This window comes from Phaseolus vulgaris, chromosome 1 (genome assembly GCF_000499845.2).
Source record: "Phaseolus vulgaris cultivar G19833 chromosome 1, P. vulgaris v2.0, whole genome shotgun sequence".
In the NCBI taxonomy this organism is placed as follows: Eukaryota; Viridiplantae; Streptophyta; class Magnoliopsida; order Fabales; family Fabaceae; genus Phaseolus; species Phaseolus vulgaris.
The window spans coordinates 50,770,422-50,781,152 of record NC_023759.2 but is presented as its reverse complement, the minus strand read 5'-3'; the positions used below and the strand labels follow the sequence as shown (position 1 = coordinate 50,781,152).

The 10,731-nt window shown below is 33.4% G+C and overlaps 2 protein-coding genes across 2 annotated transcripts; both read left to right on the top strand.

Moving 5' to 3' along the window:
• The first annotated feature begins 1,479 nt into the window (after nucleotides 1-1,479).
• LOC137815228 (protein Iojap-related, mitochondrial) lies at nucleotides 1,480-5,115 on the top strand. The gene is made up of 4 exons (XM_068618323.1): nucleotides 1,480-1,882; nucleotides 2,001-2,088; nucleotides 4,277-4,374; nucleotides 4,756-5,115. Exons 1-4 carry the CDS (start codon nucleotides 1,598-1,600, stop codon nucleotides 4,825-4,827), a joined length of 543 nt encoding a protein of 180 aa, XP_068474424.1. The 5' UTR covers nucleotides 1,480-1,597; the 3' UTR covers nucleotides 4,828-5,115.
• A 1,095-nt stretch (nucleotides 5,116-6,210) lies between these two features.
• Nucleotides 6,211-10,115, top strand: LOC137815227 (3-oxoacyl-[acyl-carrier-protein] reductase 4). The gene is made up of 11 exons (XM_068618322.1): nucleotides 6,211-6,773; nucleotides 6,870-7,012; nucleotides 7,458-7,511; nucleotides 7,891-7,971; nucleotides 8,045-8,090; nucleotides 8,185-8,279; nucleotides 8,611-8,643; nucleotides 8,929-9,063; nucleotides 9,157-9,250; nucleotides 9,331-9,413; nucleotides 9,688-10,115. Exons 1-11 carry the CDS (start codon nucleotides 6,608-6,610, stop codon nucleotides 9,718-9,720), a joined length of 963 nt encoding a protein of 320 aa, XP_068474423.1. The 5' UTR covers nucleotides 6,211-6,607; the 3' UTR covers nucleotides 9,721-10,115.
• Nucleotides 10,116-10,731: the final 616 nt, after the last annotated feature.

Here is a 10,731-nt window from a genome sequence, read left to right as displayed (position 1 = left end):
GGAGAGAAAATGGTTATCGATGTTGACATAACATAAAGCTCTTTTGCTTATGCACGAACGCAAATAAATGTAAAATTGACTTTTGTCGCATGGTTGCATCATAGATATTTCAAAAGAAATCTTTGTCAATTTGTCATCATTCCCCACTTTCTTATACATTTGTAACTACGTGCTCTCATAAAAAAGAAAATGAAAAAAGAAGATGAGTTAAATATCTTTTTCATTTTCTTTTATTTTAACGTATTTTTTCCAGTTTAAACTTTAAAATTGCAATAAATAAACTATTAAAATATTTTTTTATCATTTTTTAATATAACAAATAAAATTTTAAAATAAATTATATTATAATATCATATCAACTATCAATTAGCATGAAATATTTTACATTCTAGTTCCCATGAACAAATAGTTTATGTTCCTACTAGGGAGATGAGACCTAGAGAACTATTAAAGTCTTCTTCTCATTGCTTCGTCGGTCAGGTGACTGGATGGTGAGCTGGGATTATTCTCGTCCTTTTGCTTCTACTTCGACACTCGGTCTCGGCTGAACACCGGATGGTGGGGTACCTGCGAAGGCACTCCGACGCTCAAGTCAGTAAAGCGGGTGGTCAGCTCTCAAGTAGGTGAACAGTAATAAATGACATACCTTACTCATTGGAATACGTGCTATTTATATTATTCTAATGAGCCTACCTTGTTGAGCCCGTTTATCAAGGTGGATACCAGTTAAGGTCGCATTACTTAATTCTTAATGATGGATTAACTTCACTGATCTTGGTTTGAGCGTTAACTTTAGTAGGGGTCGGTCGACAGCCAAGTACCCATGGTGTGGGTCGGCCCTCGGCCAAATTCCAGTGGTGTCGGTCGTCTCGGCCAAGACTCTTAAGGTTTCGACCGAGTCTTCCAAGGTCTCGACCAAACAGGCAGTCGGCCTTGTCATCTCGGCCAAGTCTCTCAGGTCTCGGCCGGTCTTCCTTTGGTTTTGGTCAGGTTGACCGAGTCTCGGGCAGGGAGGTTAGGGGTCGGCCTCGCCCATACCGGTACAGTTTACCATGTAAAAAAAATTAACCAAAACTTATTTTAATAGTTTACTTACTACAACTATTCAAGAGATATAAAGTTTGGAAAAAAAAAATTAATTTTATAATATAAGACAAAAATATATTTAATCCTTAAAAAAATCTTCTACTAATTTTAGTTAAACTCAAAGTTTAACTTGGATAAATGACCCGTTTGAATTGGATAAACAAAATTCCCCTCCTAATTATTAATTTATTTATAAAAAGAGATGATAGGTTGATATCTGTTAAGAAAATATAACCACTTATAATTTAATATATTAATATTTAATCATATTATTTTTATATTTTAATATAAATTATTAATATATATATTTTATATTATTGGATATTCGGATTTTAATATTGTATTTTTTATTATTATTCTACAACGGAGGAAAAACTGAAAATGCGGATAGACCAATACCAGTGGGAAAAAAAAACACTAGAAATGAAAACGGCGTCGTCACATTACAAGGGTATAACTTCTCCGCAAACTCACTCGCTGTGCTCTGATTTGATTTGAACGTGGAATTCGAATGTGGGGATTTCTCCGAACTCGAACGTGTTTGCGATATTCTGAGTCCCTTCTTCTTCATCAGCCATGGAAGAAGAACGTAGCCTTTTCTTCTTTCGCCGCCGTGGACGGCCGTAAAGACCTTCTGGATCTGCCGGAGATCGAGAAGGTTCTGACGGAGATCAAAGCTGACGACGTTAAGGTGATACCGGTTCCCAAGCACTGCGATTGGGCTGATTTCATGGTTCTCGCCACTGGCAGGTCCACCTGGCACGTCAAGAACATCGCTCAAGCCCTAATTTACAAGGCACCACACCTTCGTTTCTTCGTCATTTTTTCTCGCTTTGTTGATTTTCGATTGAAACTCAGAAACAGTTATCGTTTCGTTTTTCTTCCGACTTATGTATGTTTGGGTGATTGACCAGGCTAAACAGAAACAGAAGGGAGCTGAACGAATGATGCTGCCGAGTGTGCAAGGGCAAGCTGGAGGAAAGTGGATCGTCATTGACTCTGGTATCTAATGCTTTTATTGTTGTTGTTTGTGTTCATATGCTTTCGTTTTGTTGAATTTAGAAAATCCATTAGGGGTTGTTTAGACAATCTTCGAGAGAGATAGTTTATTTGGTTAAAATTAATTTATGCATACCCAAATTTGTAGAATTTTCTTATATAATTTATCTAAATTAACTCATGAAGAAGTTCATTTCATTTTTTCTTATTTTTCTCACCTAAAGTCATTTTGAAGAAATTTTTTCTAGCTGAGAATTCAAAGGGAGCAAAATTATAGTAATGATAATCATAGTAGTTAGTATTTTACCATACGAAACGATACAGTTTCACCCTTCCAAGATACGAATCTTTTGACGAATCTTTTTCGTTCCTGAATCTTAACTGTATCGTGCGACGCATGAAGAATCGCTGAATCTCGAAACGAAACGATTCTGTATTGTGTGAATCGGTGTGGAATTTAAAAAATGAGTAAATAAAAGAAGATAGACAGAATTTGTTTAATAACATGTATGCACCACATTATTTTTTTAGAGGTTGTTTTGGTGAAGTGTGGTATATATATAATTTATTGTATCTTGCATGTATACATATCTTATATATTTAAGTATATATTAAATTTTGTAATGTTTATGAATCTACGATTCATGATACGAAACGATTTACGATTCATAATATCAACTCTTCGATACACTACTTGTATCTCGATTCTACTACCATAATGATAATGGCTGGTAACAGATATAGCATATTGACTGAGGTTGCTAAATGTTCTATTTTTTTAGGAATGTTGTTGATATGGGGTATTCACATACTTCTTCAATAATTAATATTTACAAAGAACTAGTTGAGTGTCTTTAATGGGGTCTTCTTTTTCAGAGACGTCTATTTCATCCACACTATCGATGTTGTATGATGTATGTTATGTAAACCAGTATGCAGATAGTGGTTGAAGCTCACATCAGAGAGCTACTAATTCAGTTTAAGTGGAGGCTCATTTCTTCCCTAGCTAATTAAGTATGCTACCAGTGTGACTAGTTAGTTCGTTAGTACTAGAAAGTGGCTAAGTTAACTTGTTCATTCCACAACATTATTGTGTAAGCGCATGTTACTCTGTGTGATATTCACTAAATCAAATAAGATAATGAGTTAAGTCTCAACTTCGTATCTGTTTCCAGTCTCCAACCTCTGATTTTCTTTCTTGCACTTATTCTAATTTCTTCGCTGTTGAATGGAGTCAGTGAATTACCATTCTTGGGTGATTAGGGGTGGCAAGGTGGGTAGGCCATGTAGGCCGGCGTGCAACCTGTTGTAAAAAAGGGTAGGACGAGCTGGACATTTAAGCCCATCAACCCACATAAGCCGTCCACATAACACAATTTGCATGGGCGAAAGTGTGGGTCAGCCCGTCCAGTAACCTGGATTTTTTTAATCTTTTATTGTTATATAGTATTATCTGTATGTTGAATATGACTAAATATTTTCATTCATTATTTCATGAATATTGTATATTTACTAGTATAAATCTAGATTTCATTTCATGGTCGACTTTAATATATATTTTCACAGCATTTTTATTTATTTGTAGTAAATAGTAACTTATTAATGTTTTTGTAAGACATTTAATTTGGGATTTAAAAGTTAAAAGGTTTTTGTTAACTATTTTAAAAAATTTACATAGGAGTGGGTTAGACAGAACTATTAACTCGAAGTCTTATGTGGATCAGCTTGTCTCGACCTGTTCCTGGCATGCGAGATGCGGTGAGACAAGCCAAAACGGAGTGGGTTAGTCCACATTGCCACCCGAATGGGTGATGTGTCATACATATATTCTTCGAACAAGACTCTTTTATTGAAGAATTAACTGAAATTTGTCTGTTACAACTAATCCAACATTGCGGTTTGCTCTTTTTATCCCCTCTGGGAGGTGTTGCAAGTTGACGATTCTTTCATGGATCACTTACATGTTAACTCCTTTCATTTGCTCAGAGTCCTATGGCTTGACAAGGCTTCGGGGAAATAATTTATTTGTTAGTTTTAAGGGTTTAGTAGGTCTATTCTCTGTCACTTCCTGTTAAAGAGTAGTTTTTCTAGATCAATGAACAGTGCTTTTTATGTTATAAAAACTTTCAATTATTGGATTTATAGTTCTAACATGCCTTTTTTTTCCTTTATGGATCAATTTTATGTTTAGGTAAAGTGATAATTCATGCACTTGATGAAAAGGCTAGAGCTTACTACAATTTGGAGGGCCTTTGGACCCCAGGGACAATTCAACACGAACCTGATGGGGTAAGGAAGAGGCTTGCTTATATTGTTTTAACTTTTGTGCCTGGCACCTTAACTTTCATTCACTACTTGGATTTATATTATGATGATATCGCCAAACCAAATCTTCCTATGGATTAAGCGTTGTGATTGGGACCAATTCCTGGACTAGTTTGTGTTAAAAGTAATTCAAAATGCTACCTTAAATTATGCTTGGTGGAGGTCTTAGGGCAGGCATCTTATTGCTTAGAGGACTAGCTCGAGTTATCTGATTAGGCTTATATCAGTGTATATGGCTTGGGTCAACTTGGCTTGAGCAATTACATAAACTTATTTCTTTATGTTGAAGATGTATTCTTGAGATACATACTCGAATGATCTTCATTTTTCTTTTTATTGTTGTAGGATATACAAAAAGCTTTGGTGAAGGTTCGTCGGAAAAACAATTCGAAGAAACCTGCACAAAAGAATGCTTAATTGGTGTCTCTATCTAAACAACCTTTTAAAACTGGAGCTTCTGACTCTGCATCTGATCTAAACAATTTAGAAGTTTGTAAACAGATCGTCGATTTTCTGATCTGTTATCTTACTTGTTCTGAATACAATTTTTGGTAGGGTTCTCTTGCTGCAATGCCAAAGTTAGAAAAGAGGTAAAAAAGTGAAGCTTTCTCTCATCATGAGTTATGTTATGACTCGTTACTGGAGCTTGGGTTTTACTACATCTGAATAAATATGTGAATAACAAAACTGTTTACAGACAGAAAATTATATATATATATATATATATATATATACATATATTAATATCATAAGTAGATTTACGTGTAAACCAGATACCTTATTCTCATAGGTGACAAAAAATACTTTTAAGTTGGAAAATGGCTAAAAAATTAAGTATTCTCAAATTAAAGGGGATGAAAATGGAGGAAAGTATTTTTTGGATAACGAAATTAAGTTAGATTTTTTTCAAAGGAATTAAAATGCATTTTTATCATTTTTTTTAAACTTTGTCAAACACTTCTCATTCTTAGAAATGGTTTTTTTATTCTATCGAAGTATATTATTTTGAAACTTTACAGCTAAGAATTAGAAATTAATTTTTAAGATATTTTTTCAATAATTCTATTATTTTTAAATAGTCTTTTTAGTATGTATTAAGAATTTTGATGTCGAAAAATTTGGCAATATTTTTTCTAAATTCTTTTAAAATATTGTATTAGTATCTTTTTATGTTTCAAAATTAAATAGCATTTTTAATATTGGAATTTACAGTTGTAAGTTTAGCAGTAGTTGCATTGGTTTTCTTTTTCTTTTGTTTTATCGGCAGCTATAGTTACATTTACATAATATATTAATCGATGAAATAATTACAATTAGGTCTTTATAATAAACGTGAATAAAATAAGCTTGTCTTAGACACAAAACTTGAATTTACTTTTAAATTCCTTTATTTTATAACGAATAGACACATGTAATGTAGTAAATGATGTAGAAAGAAAAAAAAAATGTTGTATTCTCTAATATACTTTTGCCAATTTCTTCCTGCACCATATCAATTTTAACATGTACTCTATCATTTTTAAAAAATTTTAAAATTATTTTTATTTCAAATTTAAAAATCTAAAATAGTAAATATAATTAAAAAAAAATACATTCCAAACAAAAATATTCCGGACAAAAAAAATCTGTAATACAAAATTGAAAATACATTATTAATAAAAAATTTCAGAATTGAAAGAATATTTCTAGAGATAAAAGGTTTTGGAAATAATTTTTATTTAAACATTTTTTTATTTAAAGTTATTTTCATCAGAATATTTTTGTCATTTTTAATATCAGGTGATGATTTTTGAATTGATATGGTGTAGGAATAATTTGGCTCATACTTTTGGTGAGTCAGACATAGGTTTAGTTTAGGTGAATGGTGTATCACTTCACTACCAACGAAAACGATGCTCCCAAGTATAAAGAAGGCCTTCATTTACCATTTTACCCTTTACACACTCACATAGAATCGCGCAATATAAGGGCTCACGCGGTAATTGCCACCTCCCCTCACAAACCACACTCCCTTTGTTACCATCGCCCTTTCATTACCAACATTCACTCTCTGCGGAGCTCCCAAAGCAAGCACTAATCTAACAACCGCAACCGAATTCTGTTTTAAAAACTGCAACACACTTTCTTTCTCTCCTTCTCCACTATTCTCTCTCTGGCTTCTTCCATTTTTGCTTCTCGTTGCGTTTTCGGAACACTCATGGCTTCTATTGCCGGATCCAATTGCGTCGCTCTCCGAACCGCCAACTTCGCCGCCTCCGGTAACCGGAAAGTCTGTCAGATCAGGCAATGGTCTCCGGTTCTCACGAATCGCCGTTCCGTTTCCGGCCTTCGTCACCAATCGAGTGCTCCGTTTAGATCCTCTGGTACGGATTTGTTTTTTGCTTTTTGCGTTTTGCATTTCAATCGTTATTATGTCCGCGTGTTCAGTTTTGGTGATTATTTGATACGCGTAAGTGCAGGTGTGAGAGCGCAGGTTGCTACTCTGGAGGAAGCTGGAACCGGAGCAACTCAGAAAGTGGAAGCGCCGGTTGTAGTGGTTACCGGAGCTTCCAGAGGTATTGGCCGAGCGATTGCACTGACCTTAGGTAAAGCAGGTTGCAAGGTTCGTCTTCGCCAATGTTGAGCGTAATCTGATAATGAACGGTTCACTGTCGTAAAAAAATTAAAATTAGATTATCGATTTTTTGGTGAATTTCACATAGTGTATCTATGTATCTCGCTTTCAAATTGTTGTTTTAGAATTTGCGATTTAAGTTGCTTTAGTTTACCGGTGATTATGTGCAGTTTAAGTTAGTTGAACTTCTTTAGATTTTTAAATTAGGCACATAAAAAATATGCTTCTGGCGATAGTGACGCAATGTTGAAGATACATGTTTTGGATAAGCAGTTCTATTGTTAATACTTTTTGTTTTTGTTTTTCAATTTTTGTCACGATATAGAGTATTCCGTGGAACTTTCTTTACGAAATTAAAGTTGTCTACATTGCTGTAATACTGTCGTGATTTGCTTTGGGATCCTGTGTTTAGTAACTTGGCCTTGTGTTGCAGGTTCTGGTCAACTATGCAAGGTCATCCAAGGAAGCCGAGGAGGTTTCCAAAGAGGTAGAATTTTTCCTCCTGAAACTTGTGTGATTAGTTTTTTAGTGCGCATCTGTTGCTATTTATGTGATATAGTTTTCGTGAAATATCATATTCGGGCCATAATGTGGAGTTATTTACTAAGTCTGAACCAATGTGATTACTTTAATTGTTTTATTATACATTTTCTTCATTGGCAATATAATTGAGATTCGGATATCCTATAATATCAGCATATTTGTTATTTTAGCCGATAGCAATGTTGTTGTAAAAAATGCTTATTATGATTATAAGTTTCTTTTACCCAGGAGAAAATAGTGATTGTCTGAATTGCATTGATTTGTTTAGTTACACATTATTTATACGTTGTTTTAATATGTATTAATTTGTTTGAGGAATTTAGATTGAGGAATTTGGTGGGCAAGCTCTTACATTTGGTGGAGATGTTTCTAATGAGGCAGATGTGGAGGCTATGATTAAAACTGTGAGCAGATACTCTTGAATCCTTACATTTACCTTATTCTACCTTGGCTGCTTCATAACTTTTACATCTGCAGGCAGTTGATGCTTGGGGAACAGTTGATGTATTGATAAACAATGCAGGTAAGTTGGAAAGCTTCTGTGGTTGAGCTAGCCCCCTTCCTCCCCCTCTCTTTTTCTTCAGTCATTCTCAAATAAATATTGTTATGTCTTTCAGGAATAACTAAAGATGGTTTACTGATGAGAATGAAGAAATCTCAATGGCAGGATGTTATTGATCTAAATCTAACTGGTGTTTTTCTTTGCATACAGGTAAATATGTTTTCAATCAGAGTTTGTTTGAAATTCTTGTTTAGTTTGAGAAAACATTTTCTGTTTTATGATATAATTATAGAAATGTCACTTTTTGAAGGCCTTGTTTCTGCTTTTAAAGATTTGTGCATAAAGTTTTTTTTTAAAAACCCTGTTTAAATGTTGTGTATAAATCTTTGGAAACAATAATAAGCAAATTTAAAATAGGGTGGCATTCCTGTAATTATTTTTGAAATAAATAAATAAATCAAGAAAGCGTTCTCTCAAACCCAAAAAGCTTAGTTTTTCCTTTTTCATTTTCAATTGGATCTGAGCTAGTTTATTTCTGCAGGCTGCTGCTAAGGTTATGATGAAGAAAAAGAAGGTGAGATACCACTAAATTGTTCTTTTGTATTGAGAAATCCTTAATGAATTTTTTTTATGGACATCTCAAGTGGTTAATTAATTCAATGACTGGTTAGCCATTAGTCACAGTAATATCATTAATCTGTGAAGTGATTAATTATTCCTAAAGTGAAGATATTCTTACCAACGATTCCTTTTTGTAAATTTAGTGCTTTTAGCATCCATGCTTTGCTATCTCATTTTATGGTTTGCAAGCTGACAATGGTCACTAAGATCTATACTTTCATGTAAATTGTTTTTGCAGGGAAGGATAGTCAATATTGCATCAGTTGTCGGTTTAGTTGGTAATGTTGGACAAGCCAATTATAGTGCTGCAAAAGCAGGAGTAATTGGCCTGACAAAAACAGTTGCAAAGGAATATGCTAGCAGAAACATCACCGTAATTTACTAAGAATCTATGCATTTTCTTTCTGGCATCAAAGGTTTACAATATTAGCTGACGAATTAACTTAAACCTGGTTTCCTTTGCCAGGTTAATGCGGTTGCTCCGGGGTTTATTGCATCTGACATGACTGCAAAGTTAGGACAGGACATTGAGAAGAAGATATTAGAGACAATCCCACTAGGTGAACATTGGAAATACTATAATGGAGGTTTTAATTTGTTTAACTTTTTTATTAACTTGTCGTTTTTAACTTGGATTCAGGAAGATATGGCCAACCGGAGGAAGTTGCTGGACTGGTGGAATTCTTGGCTCTTAATCAAGCTTCTAGTTACATCACTGGACAGGTCATTTATTTATTCCCATGAATGAAAATAACCGACTTACCTAGTTAAACTACCTAACTACTTGTTGTAATCCATAAAATTATAGGTATTATGACTTAGTTTGAATAAATTTTTCCCCAAGGACTTGACAAATAGAGAAGTAAAATGAATCAAACTTCTTTTTACAAGTTAAAATCAAGTTATGCATTGGGGTTCTATAACTTATATTGTTTACATGTATTTCTTTCCCACTATCACCTAAAGCATTTATTTAGACTAGAATTGATTGGCGCAGGTTTTCACCATTGATGGAGGTATGGTGATGTAATCCAGCAATCTGTTTACTCTGGGAACCTGAGCTTTTGCACCTTTTCGACTCCTGCTGTACGGTGATAGTTTATTCTTTGCCTGAGTTTTATTTAAGCTTAGTTCTACCGTAGTAGAGTCTTAGTTGAACTTAATGGTGAAATTCAAGGTGTTCTGCATCTTTTGTACTGGTTTGGTATTTATCGTCATGTTAACGGAATAGGCATAATTCTTATAAGCAAATCTGTCGTTTTTGCCCTAGATTTTCTTGGGTGTTCATTGCGGGAATCCGCAATGTTTATTAACTTATTACCGGCCCATTGCTGAATTTCTATTTGCTATTTGTCGACGACTTATATATTAGGTTGCACAATTGTACCCTTCCTTGCATGCAACAAAATACTAATATTCCATCAATGTCCATATTCTCCTCTGTAATACAATCATTCCTAAATATATCTTTAGTTATTATAAAATACATGAAAACACAATCTTTTTGAATCGATATACGATAAATTTATGTATTGACATTAATTTTATTTTATTTTTTACTTAATTTTGGGGTATGTTTCGATTCGTTCATGAATACCAATATTTTATTTTAGAAAAATGTAATTTGAATGTAATTACGATGCGGCTTTATTTTTAATCATTAATTGTAAATATTTTATCACTTTAAATTTTTAAGTTTACTGATTTATTTTTTTAGTGTATATTTATAGAAGTAACTTTAATTTGGAGGAAAATAATTAGTTAGCTTTATTTTCTTTGATGGTATAAAATTAAGTTATTTTGGATTTCATTTAAGGTTAGAGAAATTTTCCCCCATACCAAATTTAAGAAAGTATTTGCTAATAACAATTATGACTTTCTCTTGTAACAAATTATTGTCTATTATGTTATTTCGACCAAATTATTAAAGTTAAATTAAGATCAGCATATAAAATGTTGCAATAGCTGATCATTTTAAAAGTAACCATCCTTGGAACTTAATAATCACTAACATTTATTTTCAAATTACAAAAAATGTGAA

Bases quoted from the DNA above. Each gene is read 5' to 3' on its own strand.
- LOC137815228 (XM_068618323.1), top strand. From the start codon at position 1,598: ATGTGGGGATTTCTCCGAACTCGAACGTGTTTGCGATATTCTGAGTCC. The intron at 1,883-2,000 runs GCACCACACCTT...GTGATTGACCAG, and splicing joins CTCAAGCCCTAATTTACAAG to GCTAAACAGAAACAGAAGGG. The intron at 2,089-4,276 runs GTATCTAATGCT...TTTTATGTTTAG, and splicing joins GTGGATCGTCATTGACTCTG to GTAAAGTGATAATTCATGCA.
- LOC137815227 (XM_068618322.1), top strand. From the start codon at position 6,608: ATGGCTTCTATTGCCGGATCCAATTGCGTCGCTCTCCGAACCGCCAAC. The intron at 7,013-7,457 runs GTTCGTCTTCGC...CTTGTGTTGCAG, and splicing joins TAGGTAAAGCAGGTTGCAAG to GTTCTGGTCAACTATGCAAG. The intron at 7,512-7,890 runs GTAGAATTTTTC...TGAGGAATTTAG, and splicing joins CCGAGGAGGTTTCCAAAGAG to ATTGAGGAATTTGGTGGGCA.